This window comes from Dryas octopetala, chromosome 7 (assembly GCF_963921425.1).
Source record: "Dryas octopetala chromosome 7, drDryOcto1.1, whole genome shotgun sequence".
In the NCBI taxonomy this organism is placed as follows: Eukaryota; Viridiplantae; Streptophyta; class Magnoliopsida; order Rosales; family Rosaceae; genus Dryas; species Dryas octopetala.
In genome coordinates this window covers 3,824,269-3,842,499 of record NC_141372.1, presented here as the reverse complement: position 1 = coordinate 3,842,499, position 18,231 = coordinate 3,824,269, and the positions used below count along the sequence as shown (strand labels likewise).

The 18,231-nt window shown below is 36.1% G+C and overlaps 3 protein-coding genes across 3 annotated transcripts; all 3 read left to right on the top strand.

The window, feature by feature from the left end:
- The first annotated feature begins 156 nt into the window (after nt 1-156).
- Nucleotides 157-4,730, top strand: CW7. Its single transcript, XM_086250632.1, has 12 exons — nt 157-309; nt 411-600; nt 692-769; nt 868-974; nt 1,425-1,485; nt 2,340-2,399; nt 2,491-2,565; nt 2,925-3,077; nt 3,207-3,261; nt 3,440-3,556; nt 4,021-4,250; nt 4,538-4,730. The coding sequence occupies exons 1-12, from the start codon at nt 278-280 to the stop codon at nt 4,559-4,561; spliced, it is 1,182 nt and encodes a 393-aa protein (XP_086106758.1). The 5' UTR covers nt 157-277; the 3' UTR covers nt 4,562-4,730.
- A 2,004-nt stretch (nt 4,731-6,734) lies between these two features.
- Nucleotides 6,735-7,142, top strand: BZIP4 (basic leucine-zipper 4). Its single transcript, XM_086252570.1, has one exon. It carries the CDS (start codon nt 6,739-6,741, stop codon nt 7,138-7,140), a length of 402 nt encoding a protein of 133 aa, XP_086108696.1. The 5' UTR covers nt 6,735-6,738; the 3' UTR covers nt 7,141-7,142.
- A 4,130-nt stretch (nt 7,143-11,272) lies between these two features.
- On the top strand, nt 11,273-17,109 carry ZCF125 (P-loop containing nucleoside triphosphate hydrolases superfamily protein). Its single transcript, XM_086250860.1, has 18 exons — nt 11,273-11,524; nt 11,657-11,746; nt 11,841-11,959; nt 12,039-12,152; nt 12,237-12,318; nt 12,422-12,489; nt 12,579-12,641; nt 12,787-12,929; nt 13,004-13,109; nt 13,209-13,289; nt 13,768-13,836; nt 13,929-13,988; nt 14,108-14,260; nt 14,400-14,693; nt 15,181-15,264; nt 15,615-15,773; nt 15,854-16,123; nt 16,425-17,109. The coding sequence occupies exons 1-18, from the start codon at nt 11,380-11,382 to the stop codon at nt 16,860-16,862; spliced, it is 2,538 nt and encodes an 845-aa protein (XP_086106986.1). The 5' UTR covers nt 11,273-11,379; the 3' UTR covers nt 16,863-17,109.
- Nucleotides 17,110-18,231: the final 1,122 nt, after the last annotated feature.

The following is an 18,231-nucleotide window of genomic DNA, read 5'->3' as shown; positions in this document are numbered from 1 at the left end:
TTGTTGTAACCTTTCTCTACAAAATTGTATATAACGCAATTGAACCAAAAAACAACACACTAATGCGGTTGGTCCCAGGTGGAGTGGAACACAACAAAGTTACTATTTTTTCTTTTTTTGGTCGAAACGAAGTAACTATTACGGAGCGGCAGAAAAGAATCAGATCGGCCAGCGAAGTGTAGAGTTGTCAGTCGTTGAAGTGACCCTTTTGGTGCACATATTCGTCTGATATTATTATTGCTTCGAAAGAGAGAAAGAAGAGGCACAAATCGAAACAATGCTCGGAGATGGAGTAGAAACCCCCCCCAGGTACCTACGTATTCAGCTCGATCGTTGCTGTTTGTTTCTCATGAATTCTTCAGAGAAAATTGGATTTTGGTGAGAATTTGAATATCCTTGTTGCTTGGCAGATTCGAATTGCTGAGCATGGTGAAGAAACACTCGAGCTTGTTGGGGAAAACAGTAGTTGAAGCGGACAACGCTTCAGATGTCGAAATGGACCCCCGATTTTGGCACGATGTCTTGGATTTGTATTTCGTTCGTGGTAAAGACTCCAGGGGCCGCCAGGACGATGATCTCGTTTTCTTTGTCAGAAAATTGGTACCCATTTTTTTTAAAAAAATTAATTAATTTATTTTTTTGTGAGTTGCATAGACAGTTACATTGCTCATTGTGTCCCTTTTACCTTCAGAGCTCTCATGGCCATGGTGGTTCTAGTGACGACAAGGAAGGTGTTTCTCCTTACTTTGTACGCAGGTGGGCACCTAAGGTAAAACCAGTTTCAAAACCGCTTTGCTTTTATGTGTGATCAAAATTCGAAAGCTTTGTTAATGGAAGCTAACTACTGTGTTCACTTTTGTCAACCAGTTGGATAACTTAGTGGGTGAAAGTTCTGTAGACGTGGATTGGAGGCGTTCGTTTCACTTGAACTTGATCGCTCACACTACATTTACTGTAACAGTGGCTATTTGCAGGTGACTCTTATCAAGTATATGTTTGTGTACCCTTTTCTTGTCTAGCCAGGTTTGGTAATCTGCATGCGTGAATTGTCTGCATTCATTTATGAAAATGATGTCCAAACTCTACTTTTGGAAATGCAACCCCAATTGACCATGTTAATCAATTAAGAGAGAGAGAGAGAGAGAGAGAGAGAGAGAGAGAGAGAGAGAGAGAGAGAGAGAGAGAGAGAGAGAGTTCATATGTGCAGTGATGATGATTCTCCGTTCCTCATAGAATTGGCTTGTTACATTCTGTCACTGATTGTAGTCTCTCTACATTAACTTTTCTCCACTGAATGTTTGTAAAAGGAACTGATGATTTAAACTAGATGTATTTCGTACAACTTCTAGTTGAATATTCTTATATCCTTTTGTTTTCCACCAGAGTTTTGCAACGGTAGAAGTTAAAATGAGTGTTGTTTTCAGTCATCAGGACCTTCGGAATCATCAAGCTGACCAAGATGCACCATTATCTCCAATATATAAGGTAGGCACAGCCTAAAATTGATGTATTCAATATGTCTTAGTATTCTTCCCTTTTTGGTATTTTATTGCTGGAAAATTTGCAATGACACCCTGCAATGTTAGTTTTCTTTTGGTTGTAAAAGTTAATCCCTTGAACTTTTGGAGCAAGGTCCTTCTGACCCTTCTATATAACTGAACAAAGCAAAGTCTTCTTCCCAAAAAATTTTGGCCTGAAGCTAGTCCTTTTCCAGCTACTTGGGATCCCTAACATGAATTGTCTTTGCCATTTCAAATCCTATCTAAAGCCTTGTATACAAGAAGTTTCTTAATTTTTCATCCAAGTAATCTTCAAATTGTCAATCTGTGAACCTTGGAGCTCTTAGATAATCCTTTAATGGATTGGAAATTGGCCCCCTCGCCATCCCATTAATTGATGCTTTGAAAGCTTTAGATCACTTTATGCTTCTGAAGATCCAAACTATGGTATTTATGAAGAAAATAAAGCATGGGGTGTGTTTTCCACGAAGTAGGATTTTAGGATCCCTCTCATGGAAACCAGATGTCTGCTGCAGCCAAAAGTTCACTAAAGAAAATCAATCCTTACCTTTCTTCATAAATATTCAGATTTTCAGAAACACAGAGTGTTTTCGAAAAAGTAGGATTTTAGGGTCCCTTTCAAGGAAATCAGATGTCTGCTGCAGCTAAAAGTTTGCATTGAACAAATTAAGTCTGCTGGTTTAATGCTTGCTCAGCTCTCCTCCTCCCCTCCCATCCCCTCCCAAAAGAAAAAGAAAAAGAAAAAAAAAAAACTGTGCCTGTGAATCACTGTTTGCATAATAGTCTAAGTTTGCCGTCCAACATGTGGCATCTCTGCAGGTTGTAAAGACTGTTTATGCATCTCCGAGCCGTGTCAATTTTCATTTGGACTCAAGAAAGGCAAGTTTAATTACTTTCTGATAAATGTGATATCCCTGAGTCATGCTTTATCTTCTACTTCATTCTGACACACTTGCTAACTTTTATCTAGGAAGTGGAGACAACACCTGCTTATCCAGATATTTGTTTTGCAGTTGATGACTTCGACTCCACTTTTGATGCTGTGGTAAAAGGCCTATTGTATTGTATGTGTTGGGATAATTTAGGAATGACCTAGTGATGTCAATAGTTGTTGATAATGTTGTTGCCATAAAAGTTAAATGTCTGAATAACTACACTATTGCTGGCTTTTCCGGAGGATAAAATTTGAAAGTGTTTTTATATAGATGCCTTTTCTTGCCCCTTTGCAGTCAAATTTGAAGAACCTGGTTGTTTTGAAGGACTTTTTTTTTTTTTTTTTTCTTGTTTAAATCTTATCTGTCTGAATTTAAGCACCCTTGCAAGTAATTCTTTCAGTTGTTTACATTCCGACATAACTACAATTTCTAATGCTGTAAAAAATAATTTTGTTTCCTGATTTTTCAGGTCTTGACTGAAACAGACCATTGCTATTGTGTAATTCTCAATGCACATGATGGGGCAGCATTTCCTACGGTAAAGAAGCCTGATGATTGCAGTTCTAGTGATAGTTCCTGTTTGAGGGTTGACACTAATTCTGCAAAGACAAAAAATACTAAGGTTTCTTTCTAACCTCTGTTCACATAAATGAATTACTATTAGAGATGAGATAGGTGAATGCCACACGCATGCTGTTACTTCAAGGACTAGTCTGTAAACATTCTGATTTTCTGGTGGCTATGATTGCAGCTGACTCTTTTTTCAGGATTTGTCAGCTATCAAATGGTTCGAGATGCATATGACGGTACATTTACTTACAGATGGCTTTATGTTATTTGCTTTTGGCTTTCACTAGAAATCACTTGAGATGAATTTCTTTCTGTTCATTTTACCATCAATTATATATTCAAATTTTCCCTACAACTGTTGGATTTCTCCTTATGTTCTGTGGCTTAATCTCTCTCTCTCTCTCTCTCTCCCAGCTGGAAAGTCTCGATTTGGGAACCTTCTTGGTAATTCCCCTGGCAAAACAGACAGACTGTACATGAAAGGTCCCGGGGGACGTGGGGAAGTTGAAGTAGCTGTTTCTGGTGTTGCAGGTAAGGAATTTTTTCTCTAGAGTTTACTGATGGTATAAAAATATTTGTACTTTGTTTCTCGTTCTTTGGTGTTCTAGATGAAATATGACTATAGAATGTAAAATTGTTATGACCTTGATGGAAAAGAAACGAAAAAAAAAAATCTTCTTTGACATTTACCGGCTGGATGTGTATTGTTCTTGTAAATTCCATCTGTTCAGATACTTCAGATGCAGATTGATAATCATGTTACCAACACTTTCGAATTAATAATAGACTTGAAAGATCTAAAAGAAAATTATACCTGACAAAGAAGTTCAGTTGCTTAGTTCATTTCATGTCTGTGTTAGTAGGAAATTCTTTATGTCTCCTAATTGTTTCTGTGCTGAAGAATGATGATGATGTTATTTTTATGATGATCAAATAATTGATCCTATGATGCAAACATTTGTGTCAAATGCTGAAAGTAGATGTTATATTATCAGATCAAAGCCAACAAGATTCAGGTCCTTTTTCACCTGTTATATCCAAGGAGGGATTTGGGATTGGCTCCATTGTTCGTAAAGCAGCTTCTGTTGCATCTGTGGCAGCAAAGAATGCCTATGCAGCTGCTGCTTCTAGTCATAGTTTTGATGAGGAGATGGTGCCTCTCAAATGCTGCTTAATGTCCATTTCATTACCCTGGGAACACATTGCATATGATCTTCTCTTTAAGGTGAGGTTGGTTGTTTCCATTGCATACAATTCAACATTGGTCTTTCTTTATTTTTTCAATCTTGAACAAAGTAAAAGCAGAAGTTAAGTTCGAAAGTTTTAGCTCTGCATGAAAAAACATCGACATCTGAAAATCCTTTTTGTTCAACCCTGTATTCTTTTGTGGGGTTACTTAATAATCCTGCATTGTCGGGCGGCATTAAAGTAAAAAACAAAATACCCTTAGTTGATAACTCTTTCCATGGTTTGAAAGAGTACTCAAATTTAGTCCTTGTTTGTGAAACCCAGGCTACTCCTCCAGTGACCTTGTAAGCATCCTACATACTTCTGACTTGTCACTGGCAATGAATTCAGAAATGAGCGTGCACCAGCAAGAGGAGAACACGAGACAGATCAGTGATGTTCATCACCTGCAATTAATGTAAAGATTGTAATGCAGTTGTATATGGAGACCCTTCTGCTGTGTGTGTATGTTGTGCTGTGCTGGGCTAAGGGCCAAGGGCTAAGGGCTAAGGGCTAAGGGCTAAGGGCTGTCTGTGTAGTGTATTACTTTTTTTTTTTAAAGAAAAAAACTCAGCCACATCTTCTTTATCAATATACTTGCTAGGTTCAGGGAACACTAAGCTCTACATTATATATTAGTGTGAGTGAGTGGAAGCACTTTGTATTATACTTGCGTTATTTTTTCTTTTGGATCACCACTTACGTTATTCAATGAATGGGGTTTCTTGTATGCCTCATTCGATGCATGATCAAGAACTAACCCTCTCGATGATGTCAAGAAGGAGAGGCCTTCTCTAATTGGGGCTCCATATGTAGATAAATGGTAAATGTGAGAGAGCATTTGAACGCTTAAGATACAACTTTTGAGCACACATCGTGTTTGGTTGGTGACGCTCTCGCATCTTGCATTAATTTTGCATTTCTTGTCTCACGTCTGAGAATTCTTGTTCAAAGGGAGTCTCTCTTCATGTGCCCCTTTTTAAACCGGTTTTAATTAAGATGACGGTATCCCGTGCAACCCTTTTAAACTGGTTTTAGATGACGGTTTCCCGTCCAGCCGTTAATGTAATTAATTAGTGCAAATCTTGTGACAAACTGACAAGAACATCTGCCTCTTGAAACTTAGATTGCAAAACGTCATCCAATGAGATTTATATTATTGTTGTCATCCCTTTAGCTTTTTTTCTGGTTACGTTAGACTTAACATCTAGCAAGTGATTTTTTGTTTTTTGTTTTGGTAGGATTGTTATAACTTAACACTATGCAAAAGAAATATTCCACAGGGGCGGTTTGTTTCATTAATGTTGAATCCAATGAAACATGGTGCTCATGTTGCCATATGTTGCAGTTAATTTGGATGAGTAGCAGGTCAAAAGAAGACAAAAGCAAAGCAGTTGCAGGCCATATTAAACACGTACGTACAGTTTAAAATGGGGGTATCATATTCATACTTTTTCAAAAACTTTGCAGCACATGAAGCCTACTTTGGATTTGAGGCACACAGAGCACACTAAAAGGGAGACATGAACCTGATGATGATCAATAGGCCTTTAACTTCATTTATACAGATAATGGATATATTAAACTTTCAAAGAAGCACCAGAACGTGTGCATGTTAGCCTCCACTAATTTCAATTTGCTCTAGATTTACTGATGAACCAAGCTGCTGATCACCGAAAACTGCCCTGCACGAATATTCCTTCCCCCAAAATCTATTTGTATGTCATTATTTTACTGCAATGCCATTTTTAGAGCTAGGAACAAACAAATAATGTGACAAATTAGGTATAATTATAAAAAAGCTTCAATCTAAGCAATTTCATATTAAAAAATTTATAAAAAAAAAAGCCTACCGATGCATTGCATGTAAGAAAATTTAGAATTATACATATATAAAATATTCTCTTACAAGATATTTAATATACACTGTTAGTCTATTAACATAAGATTTCGAATTATTTAATCAATCATGGGACATGTCATATGCGTATGGAATACGACTTCGGCTCAATCTGTCTGTGCACTTTCAGATAATCTGTTTTTTATACAAATTTGTTTGATTCTTCGTGATTAAGCTAACGTATCTTCTGTGCGTGGGAGCCCACCATCTCTCCCTAGAACCTGAGCAAAGCAAAAAAAAAAAAACCCTCAGACCCCACCACCATTACCAGACCAGACCACCTTTGCAAAAAGGTTGCACGTAATGCACATTATGCACTACACCAACCAAAAACACTATTTAAAAAAAAAAACAAAACAAAAATGAAGAAAAGCATATATTATTATTTTTTATTATTCTTACTTTTGCTTGGTGGACAAAACTACCCTCGGTCCTCCTAAAACTTTTGCTTGGGTGGACCCCACGTTTCTCTTGAACTCAAGCATAAATACTCTTCCCCTCCACTTCGTTCCTTCCCTTTTCTCCTCCTTTCCTCCCTCCGCTTTGCTCACGAGAAGAAGAGTTCATGACTACGTGCTCACCAGCCATGTTCTTCTCCGAAGAACCGGTCCACTTCCAGACCGGGCTCACGATGAAGGAAATCCAGGAACTCCAGTCGCTGCTCCAATGCCCGAACTCCGGTTCGGATCAGGAGGGCTCGAACCGGGCGGTTTACTCGGTGGACGAGAGAAAGCGCAGGCGCATGAGGTCGAACCGGGACTCGGCGCGGCGGTCCAGGTGGAGAAAGAAGAGGCATTTGGAGGACCTGACGAGCGAGGTGGACCGGTTGAAAGTGGAGAACCGGGAGCTGAAGAACCGGTTGGGGTTAGTTAGCCACAATTGCCAGTTAGTATGGAGAGAAAATGACCAGTTGGAGTCCGAATCCTTAGCTCTGTGGGCCAGACTTTCGGATCTTTGCTGGATTTTAGTTGCCATGCAGTCACAATAAATATTAATATATATATATATATATTCCACGTAAATTATCAACAAAATTATCATCATTAATTACAATATATATTATTAGCAGCTATAATTAACTGCGGAATTAGAGCTTGATCTCTAGCTAGCCACATCTTAATTTCTCTCTCATGCATGCATTATATATATATATATATATATAATTAACTAGACCAAATGAAAGGTTGGTTGGGGGGTAGATTTGGCTGCTGCTCACTGAAAAATGAAAATGATGGTCTTTTGCTCTTTTTTGTTTTTCCTTTTACTTTTTGGTCATGTTGGAGACTTTACTTTATTTTTAGCACGTCTATCTAGAGTTGTACGTAGCTGCTGATGATCAGCAAGTTAAAGAGCAAAGAACTTGCTGATCATCAGATGTGGCTATTATATACCATGTAGAGCTCGATCAATAGACCTAGCTTTTTATATATATAGTACGTTAGGGTCAGTTGCTAACTAGCTAGCTAGCTAGCTTCATAAGTTTGATGGGCATAGGCAATATTCCAAGCTTCGATATGCTTAATCGATCATGTAAATATTTGTTTTGGGGAATAATATTAATTAGTCAAGTACTGAACGCATTTGTTTTTGCTTTTTCCATTGTATATCATCAATACTATATCGTGTGTCTCTCCCAAAAAGGATCGCGCGCTGCATGTTTGTTTCACGTTGTCGGTCCTATGTAAAAGATTCGAGTGCCATCTGCTAGCTTTTTTAATTTGGTCTTGTTGCGCATATATGTTGAAGACCTTTTTTAATTTAATTTTCATTAATTAATCTGTTGCTATACTATATATGAGCAAATACGTACATATATAATATTGGTAATAAATTAATGGCCTTATATTCCATCGTTTTTGTCGTGAACAAGATATCTTGAAAAAGCTAGACTCCTTATTACCTAGAAGTACTACGTGAGACCCACAAATGGACAACTCCTGCAGCTGATATATATGCTACTAAGCCTACTATACCTCAACGATCAATTCATGTGCTTGTACTTTGTGATATAAATTAAGTTAACATGACAGTTGTGCATATCTATTCCTGCAGTCTGTTTCTGCTGCAGTACGTGGCCTGGTTATGTATGAGTTCTCTCTTTAACGAGAGAATTCCCATTAATCGAACATATATATATATATATATATATAGATCGAGTAGTGCAAAAATCCTCTCAATTAATTTTGCTGCACAAAGGTATATATATATCTAATACTATCAATTAAGGTTATCCTAGCTAATTCACAAAATACATCATTGCAGGTATTGAAATTTTTATTCAATTATTCCTAAGTTCCATGTATGTTCAGTGCACTTCATCTTTTAGCTTTATTTTCAAGTTTTCAAGGACATTATTATTGTAGAGATTTAACACTCAAAGCTCAAAAAATTAAACTATAAACTGTAAGCTTGGAGGGGGCATTTGCGCTATATGTTCAACTTACGTACTGTTTTAATTGGCATATATGCACAACATGTCCATATATATGATTAAGTACTTTCCACTATCTAGACATGTCTATGCACAAAGCTATGATCTACATTTCCCTTAATTATGCACTGTGAAGAGATAGGGAATTATAAAAAGAAGCTAGTTAATTTGCATATAGATTATGAAACACAACACGTGGCCTGACTAATTACCAAATAGAGTGTTGAAAATAAAGGAGAAAAGAATTAAGATCATAAAAAGCTAGCATTTAACAAATGAGGACAATAGAATTAATTTTATATATATGGTTCATCAAGCAGATTGTCGATTGATCTCTACATGCATTAATTGACGGGCGCCGACAACAATATTTATGTTTCCTTTTCATTAGATCAATATACATGCAGTTCAAACCCGACCTACACTACTCTCTTTCATGACATAAGCTTAATTCAAGTCCCAAGAGATTAATTATCTTAGTATCATATATGTGTGGGGGTAATACTTTTTAGTTACTAAAATTATGGAACCTGCATTATACTAATTTATTAATCCATCTGCGCGCAGTTCTGCTCCTTTCCAGCTGGTGCTTAGTTTTTAAAAAGTACTAATATTTGGTTGGTTCTTACTTGTTAACAATTGTATGCAGAATTCAGAACCAACCACCACATCTAAGAATATTCCAGTTTAGTCGATTATATTGTATATATTAATGTATATGTTATGATATATGTGTGGATGTAATAGGCTTGAACTTTTGACATGTCCATTAAAGGAAAAGCAGTCTAGCTAACACTACGTTTGTGCATGGAAGGGGGATGGAAGATTCTCGATCAAATTCTTAAGACATGCACATCCATCCATATCTGATCTCACATTTTGCTTTATTTAGACCACGTACGTACTACTTTTAATTTGTCCCATTAATTGTTGTCAAAGTGCATGGCAGGTAGCTGCCTTGATAGCGCTAGTTATATATAGCTAGAAATTAATATCAATCAGGAGGTTAATTAATTAATTTGCTTGGAAAATTAAATCCAGGTGCAAGCGCTCTAAACGTACTCTTAGTTAACTTAATTCTACCTAGTCAGGGTATGGCTGCTAAACTTAGAGTTTTTTTTGTAGAAGACCCCATTAATTTTTACCTAATTAAAGAAACAAGAGAAAAAAAGCATGTCAAATTGACAACCGATATATCGATCAAAAGTGGCTTGACTATATTTGCATATGAAATTCATGCTTATCATATATGAGTAGTAATTAATAATAATTTAATTTCTACCGCTTAGGAGTTGGAGAATGCAGTGAAGAGCTAAGCTAGCTAGCAAGCTTTCAATATTTTATATAAATATTATATATGTTTTTGAAGATTTCGTGGCCATTCCTATTGGATAAAGAAAAGGTATATGCATGGTCTATATATATATACCTTACAATCTGGTAATGGCCGGATCGATGGGACTTTTGCAATCCAGATGCAAGGAATGGATTTGAATTTTGGATTTGTAGCCCCCATCAAATCATCAATTAAAGCAATATTATATCATTTTCCGCCAGAGAAAAATAAAAAGAACCAAAGAAAAGGAAAAGGCCAAGATATATATAAATGATAAATCCATTTGAATATTATTAGTTAATTCACTCATGGAAAAGACTTCAAAGAAACGGAGAAAATTTGTAACTGATCGATACATGCATCAGCATACGAGTAGAGTATGCATGGTTGACCATGAATCACAAGACTGCATGCATGGTATTGTCAATCTCTGTTGTGTCTCTTTCTTATTTACGATTAAAGTTTTTACTTACAAGTTACGTATTAATTAGCTAGAAAGAAATAAACAGTTGTTCGATGTTAACCACATGCAAAAATTAACTGTTAGTAATAAACAAAGTGAAAAAGTTATTAAAAGCAAATTTCTTTTTGACTTCTATGCATATATGATATATCCATACATAATATAGATAGAAAATTGGATTTGTAGGTCATAGACTCATAGTGGATAATCAATCAAATCATCACCTACAAAAGGTAATAACAAAAATTTATATCCGGCCCATGTCACTTAATAATTTGCAACCTTACAATTTCTTCTTTTTCTTCTTGTTTCTTCCTTTTTTTTTTTTTCCTTTTTCTTTTGCAGTCAATATTTCCAATGGACATCTAAGACACGTTTACATGATACACTAATTAAATATATTTTTTTTAAATTATGACTCAATATACGTATTAGCATTATATTTGTTCATTCACTAAGCTGTGGTCTAGCATATTTCTCTTTACAATATTAGAAAGATTTCTAAGTTCAGTTCTCTTATTTTTCAAATGAAAAAACATAGATTCAAATTTAATTAAACAAAACATTGTCACATTACATTGTCCCCAAAAAAAAAAAAAGGCTATGGGTTTATCAAACCGTATTATACTAGTTCATTAACCAAGCCCAGATAGATAAGGTCCAACAAGGAGAACAAACAGAAAAGGGTTGGGATATATAGGCCCATGAATCTCTTCTGTTTGAACTTTGAAGCCCTAATTTGCAGGGGGGTCGCGCTAAAATTAAAATTTGTATTTGTTTTTTGTTGTGGTTGTTATCCCGGGTTCCGGGACCGTTGAATCTGGACTCAAATATCATAAAATATGGAGTGAAGGGCATTTTCGTAAACCGCACAAATTCAAATCCGAAAATGCTTCAAAATCCCCGCCTGCAAACTCCGTGAGAGAAAGTGAGCAGCGGTAGATCGGATTCTCTCTCAGTTGCACAGAGAGACGTTGAGGTTCGACGAGTGAGACCAATGGAGAAGATCTGCGTGGCGGTTCGAGTAAGACCTCCGGTGTCCCAAGATACTTCCAATGGAACCTTCTGGAAGGTCGACGACAACCGCATTTCGCTTCACAAAACTCACGGCACTCCCATCTCCGGAGTCTCTTACGCTTTTGGTACTTACACACTTTCACATCTGTATATGACTATATGTATATGCAACACAGCCACAGTGTAATGTAATTCAATTTTGTTTGTCTTGGTTTCTGTAAGATTTTCTTATAAAAAATGTGATTTTATTGTTGCAGACCATGTGTTTGATGAAAGTAGTACAAATTCCAGAGTTTACCAGCTTCTCACCAAGGACATTATTCATGCCGCAGTCGAAGGTTTCAATGGTATATTACAAATTTGAATTCTTTAGCTCATTTTTAATTTAATTGATTTTATTGAATTTATGGGTAATTTGGTATTGATGTGGAATCTTTGCAGGAACCGCATTCGCGTATGGGCAGACCAGCAGTGGCAAGACTTTCACCATGAATGGTTCTGAAACAGATCCGGGAATCATTCATCGAGCAGTTAGAGAAGTATTTGAGAGAATACAGATGGTAATGAGCTCTATAGTTGTCCACTTGTCCTAAAGTTGATGCTTACTGTGTTGAATTTGATGCTAATATATAATCTCAGATGTCCCACCGGGAGTTTCTGATTAGGGTTTCCTACATGGAGATCTATAACGAAGAAATTAACGACCTTTTATCAGTTGAGAACCAGAAATTGCAGATTCATGAGAGTTTGGAGGTTGGCTACTGACCCTTTTGACAATTTTAGGTAGCTTCTTTAAACGAATTGAAATCTGCATTAACTGATTTTCTACTTGTTCAGCGTGGCATATTTGTTGCAGGCCTCAGGGAGGAAATTGTCAGTAATGCTGAACAGGTGTTAAAGCTCCTTGAATCTGGAGAAGGTTTGTAATTTGAAACCAAAACTTGAATCATGGGGTTTTGTGTTCTTAATGTCCTTTTACTTGAATATTTGCGCTTATGTGTCTGGAAAAATGTTTCTTACAGTTAATAGGCACTTCGGTGAAACAAATATGAATGCTCGGAGTAGTAGATCTCACACAATATTCAGAATGGTGGGTCCATTTTATATTTTTGTATGTAGAGCTCCAGTTAGATATTGGATTTACTCCTAATTTATGGTATATATATCTTATGTGTTCAGGTAATTGAAAGCAACGGGAAGGACACCAGTTCAAGTACTGATGCCATTCGTGTCTCAGTCTTGGTTTGTATTCTTTGTGCCATTCTGTGTCAAAGTTGACAAACAATTGTAGACGATTTGTTCTCTCATGCTTTACGTTGTCTTATATTATGTACTTTCTGCTCTGTGAGTTTTTGTCTTTAAATTTTAATTGCTGCATGGATTGTAGAATTTGGTAGATTTAGCCGGGTCTGAACGGATTGCTAAAACCGGAGCTGGCGGAGTACGTCTGAAGGAAGGAAAGTACATAAACAAGAGCTTAATGGTTCTTGGTAATGTAATTAACAAACTAAGTGATGGTGCAAAAAACAGGTATTTGTTTCTCTTTTAGTAATTCATCTTTAGTTGAATGTACAACTTATTTTCTAATGATAACTTCTGTGCAGGGGGGCTCATATTCCTTATCGTGATAGCAAGCTAACTCGTATACTTCAACCTGCCCTTGGTGGCAATGCCAAAACTTCAATTATATGCACTATAGCACCAGAAGAGGTAGCGTATTATTTTCTCCTGGTGTACTATATTTATGTGTCTTAACATCATAATTCAATCTTATGGTTTTTAATTATAGTATATTATGGATGCATTTAGGTACACATTGAGGAATCAAAGGGAACCCTTCAATTTGCTAGCAGAGCTAAACGCATCACTAATTGTGCTCAAGTGAATGAGGTTTGTTTCTTCTTGTGTAGTATATTCAACACTTTGTTATCTTAATTAGTTTATGATTATAATATTTTAAACTTCTAGTTATGACATTTATGACTTTGTGACTGCTACACGTTTTTCTTCTTTTTGTTTGTTGCAATAAAAAAGGGTATGTATGTTTAATGGTAGCTGCCATTAGTTGTTTCTTCTGCTTGTTGCTGCTGTTTTTCTTTTTTTCTTTTTTTGGTGTAATATGAAAAGTGATGCGTCATGGGAATAAAGTGTTACAAGTTCAAAGCTGATCTTCATATGTTTTATGGAACATAGTTTCAATCCATAACTTGCCTCAACCACTTGCTGGAACTTGTGGTTCATCCTTTCTCTGTTGCATTTAGTTTTTTTTTTTTTTTTTTCAAAATTCTGTAGCTTTTCAGAGTCTGTTTCTCTGTTCCTTTCCCTTGAATTTAACAGTGCAGTTTAATCATGGTCAAATCCGTCTCAGATTTTGACAGATGCAGCCTTATTGAAGCGTCAAAAACAAGAGATAGAAGAGCTTCGTAAGAAACTTCAGGTGAGGAATCTTCTCATGTTATTTTGCACGAAAAAAATTACACACAAGGTAACATAGCCTTTTTCTTTAAATTAAAAATTAAAATTGTATAGGGATCCCATGCTGGGGTGCTGGAGCAAGAGATATTGAAATTGCGAAACGACTTGCTTCAGGTATGGTGTTTCTTTTTTTCAGAATTTTCGGAACTAGATTATCATCTTTTTCACCAAGTATAATCTGTATACAATCTATTTCATCTGACACATTTAACTGCTAAATTTTCATGGTTCAGTATGAACTAGATCGTGAGAAGCTGGAAATGGAACTAGTGGAGGAGAGGAAATCGCATAAACAACGCGAAGAATGCCTCAGGGAGCAGCAGACCAAAATTGACAATCTTGGTAGTCTTGCTACTTTTTCAGACATCGACGGAAATTCTAGTCAGGTATAACTTGTATGCCTACAAATGCTTAGTCATATACATTCTAAGTTTCATGTTTTATGCTGTTTCCAGGTATTTTTTGTTTGTTTGTAGGGGATGCTGTGTGTGTGTGGTGTTCTAATATCATTAAATCTATGTATAGGTACAAGATTCTGGGAGACAAAGCATTAAAGAAGAATGTAATGACAGCAATAGTAAATCTCAAGGAGATCTCTTTACAACCCCATCTTTCAAGGCAGCTCCCAATGCCTTTGTTGTTAGGCGATCAAATTATTCCCCGTTGCCTGGTTATAGCCCTCTTCCAGATGCTTTGAGCAATGTGGTTGATGAAGACACATGGTTTAAAATGAACAAAGGTTACATAGCTGACCTTGATTCCCTTCAAATGACTCCTGCAAGAAAAGATCAATCCTTTCCATCAAGTGCTGCAACTATTGTGAGTCTATTTTTCTTCACTTTCCTGAACTTTGTTGTCATTTTATATTTTCATTACTTTTCTATTCGCTTCATCGAGTGAAAGAGAAAAACAATGACTACCATCCTATTTTCCCATTTTGCATTTGCTTGGTTGCTTGTTTGCTTGTATATTTTTATTTTCTCTTCGTTTAAATTGTGTCCACCTTGTCATGGTCCTGTAACAAAACAATATTAAGTTAGAATTTGGTTGTCTTCATTTCCTGTCAGCCAGCAAGTTGAACTGCATATTCCCAACTTGTCACTTCTTTTCTAATATTTTTGAAACAGCTTTTGCAGCTATATCAAAGTTATAAAATAATTTTAAAATTTAGACGTAACTAACTTTTTAGTCATATATGACTAGTTGATTACTGCAGTAATGCCCTCACTATGTCATAAGATTTGTCAAATTTTTGGGAAATAAGGCTTTATGAGTTGCTTTCGTTGGTCTCCTCAAATTTGTCCAGGGTTCAAATGAGAATTATGATAAGGAGGTCCAAAATTTGAAGAAACAATTAGAACTGGCCATTGAAGAGAGAGATGATTTCAAGGTCAGTAACATAACTTTCACTTATTTTTCTTGGATTTATTAGGATCTAAATGTATTCTTTTATGAAAAATTCATAGATAGAGTGGTTTAATGTGGATGATGTGTTGTCTGAAATTTAGAATTTCAAAGTTTCCCTCCTCGCTTACTAATTTGTCATCCCTGTACATGGATGTCAAGGCGAGCCTCCTGAATTTTGAATAGATACCTCTAACGAGTCTTGTTGTCTCTTTTGCACACACTTTCTTCAATTTAGAAAAAAATTGCTCTCATATGTGGGTGCTTAGTACCATTCTATTTGGCACTTACTTCTGCACACATTTATGGATTTTGTATTGATGCTTATTTGTATAGAGGAAATATGCCGAACAAGTCCAATTGAATAATCAATTAGTGGGGGAGATGTCTGAACTCCAACAAGAAGCACAGATAATTCGAGAAATCCCTCAAAGGCTTTGTGAATGTGCGGCAACTTGCAAAGATATTTATATGGATGTTTTATCAACGACTCAGGTAATAGCTGTTTATCATATTGGGCTCTCCCAACCTGTATTTGGTGTTATACAATTTAGTAACACTGGTGATCTGGACAGAGTTTTATAGCTGATGAGAAATGTTCTGCGGCAAAATTGATATCGAGCATAAGTGAAATTGGCACAAGCCTTTTCACGACTCTAGAGACCCATTTCTCGGTGGCAATTGAGGACCAAAGATCATTCTCTGGAGGGAGCTGTGTAATCCAGGAACAACACAAACTGCTCTCTGAGAGGTTGACCAGCACAATTAAATTATTGGTATCATCAGAAACACCTAGCATTGAGGATGAGCAAGTAAGGAATTCACTATGCTGCAATGAACATAAGGTAGCCGCCTGGTCACAATTAACAAGATATCATTCATTAGTTATTATCTTATTCTCTGCCCTGTTGTTAAGGATATTTTATATGATTTAAATTATTTTGATACTTAAAGTTTTAGCTATTCTAAAATGTTATTATTGTGTACCTTTTTAAAGAAATGTTCAAATTTTGTTATACCATATTAGAATAGGAAGATGCAAGTTGATCCCATAGAAATTATGAAAGAACCAAATTTGGCTGGGAAAAAATGGGAGCAATTTAGTTTGTTTTGTTTTGTCTTTAAGATATAGTTTTTGTGACAAAGGGCTGCGCAATGGGAGGAGAAAGTGCATGTTGGAAGGAAAAATTGAACAATGAACTCAACACTATCAAGGAAAGATACCATGGCCTGGAGAAAGAGCTGGATTCTAATAACCAGCTTTTGGAGAAATCTAAACAAAGATATGATAGCTTGGAAGCTGAGTTTCAGATGTTGAAGGAAGAAAAAGATTCTTTGCACAAAATGGTCTCTGAATCATCTCAAACACTAGCACTGGTTACTGACCAAAAGCAGAATGTCATGAAGGATTTGAAAAATGAGTTACAGAGAAGGAAAGATCTTGAAGAAAAGATTAAACAGTTCAGTGTTGCTTTTGGCTATCGGAAGACATCACTCATGTCTTTTCACAGTGAATTTAAGTCTAAAATTGAGAGTCTGAGAGCCCAAAATCCAGTCTCACTACCCAAATCTGTCGGGTGTTAAAGATTATCAAGTGGAGCATTTGTGTGTACTTGCAGCATGACCCTTTTGAAGTCTTGTTATAATGTATTTATGTGTATTTTTGTTGCTATCTAGTTCAATAGCTCTCTATCCAGTCTTTTGAGGCCGTTTCATTAGTTGTTGAATATGTCTAAGGCAAAGACTAGTCCAGGACTTGGCTTTCTCTGTGTTAATTGGATTTGATTTGCTTGTCAAACTCTTTGCATTATGAAATGAAAAATTTGTCACATTTGTAAGTGTTTATGCATTGTTTTTCCATTTCTTGCACTAGTAGGTAAAGTATATATTGAAAGATTCCATTCCCTGAAGATAGAAGAGTATAATGTTTTGGGTCTTCTTTTAATAGTTTCGAAATAGAATAACTTTCTAGTCGAAGGCTGTTGGAATCATTCAAGAACAAGACAGTTTTCTTTGAATGAAGTAGTCTCTGGAGTTGTAGACAAGCTGGGGTGAAGCTTTGAAACTGAACCATTTGGGATGGAAATATAAAGACGAATTGGCTATTCCACTGCAAACATATGTTGGTTGAATTTGTAAATTATGACGCCTTTGCTTTCTCATTCTTGTTCGGTTGGAGACACTCCAAGGACAGCATCGCACCTATTAATATCTCTATGTCCCCATTTTATTTTTCCACCATCAAAATTTAAAGTTTGTCTCGCAATGCAGTATTGGGTTTCGTTACCTTGCTGTTGTGGGGTTTCTAGTGGGAGATTATAATAAAGCACTTACCCATATCCATGGCAATAATTCATCTCTCACCTCTTGATTGCATTTTCTGAATTAAAAATCAGTATGTTGTGGGGATTAGATAATCATTACACCCAAAAAATTTAAATTATTAGAAATTAAATCAGCAATACATATTAAACTGACACTTTTTCTCATCACGATTGCACGTGTGACAAAACCATTATACAACTTGCGAACCAACAAAAAATGAAAATGGGAGGGTATGAAATCAGAACCTTCTAGTTCTAACACCATGTAAGACTTAGACAATCAAGCCTTAAAAGTTAAAACTGTAAACTGCGTGGAACGGAACGCCCTCCCCAAATTAACATTAGGCCAAAAGTTTGTTCTGCCCCAAAAAAAAAGTGAAGGAATTAATGCTTTCAGCATTTGATTAGGGTTGTAGATAAGATTGTGATGGAAAGTGAGGCCCATAAATCATCCTATCAGTCTATCACGATGCAGAAACCCACATTTTTAAGCCCCACACGAAAAAAATAATTATAAAGAATATGTCGCTGTATTTTTTAGAAGGAAATCTATCACAATGATATTTAATATTTGAGGGTGTGTCCTCCCTGTTAAGTGTTAGGTACAACAATTTCCCACTCCGTAATTT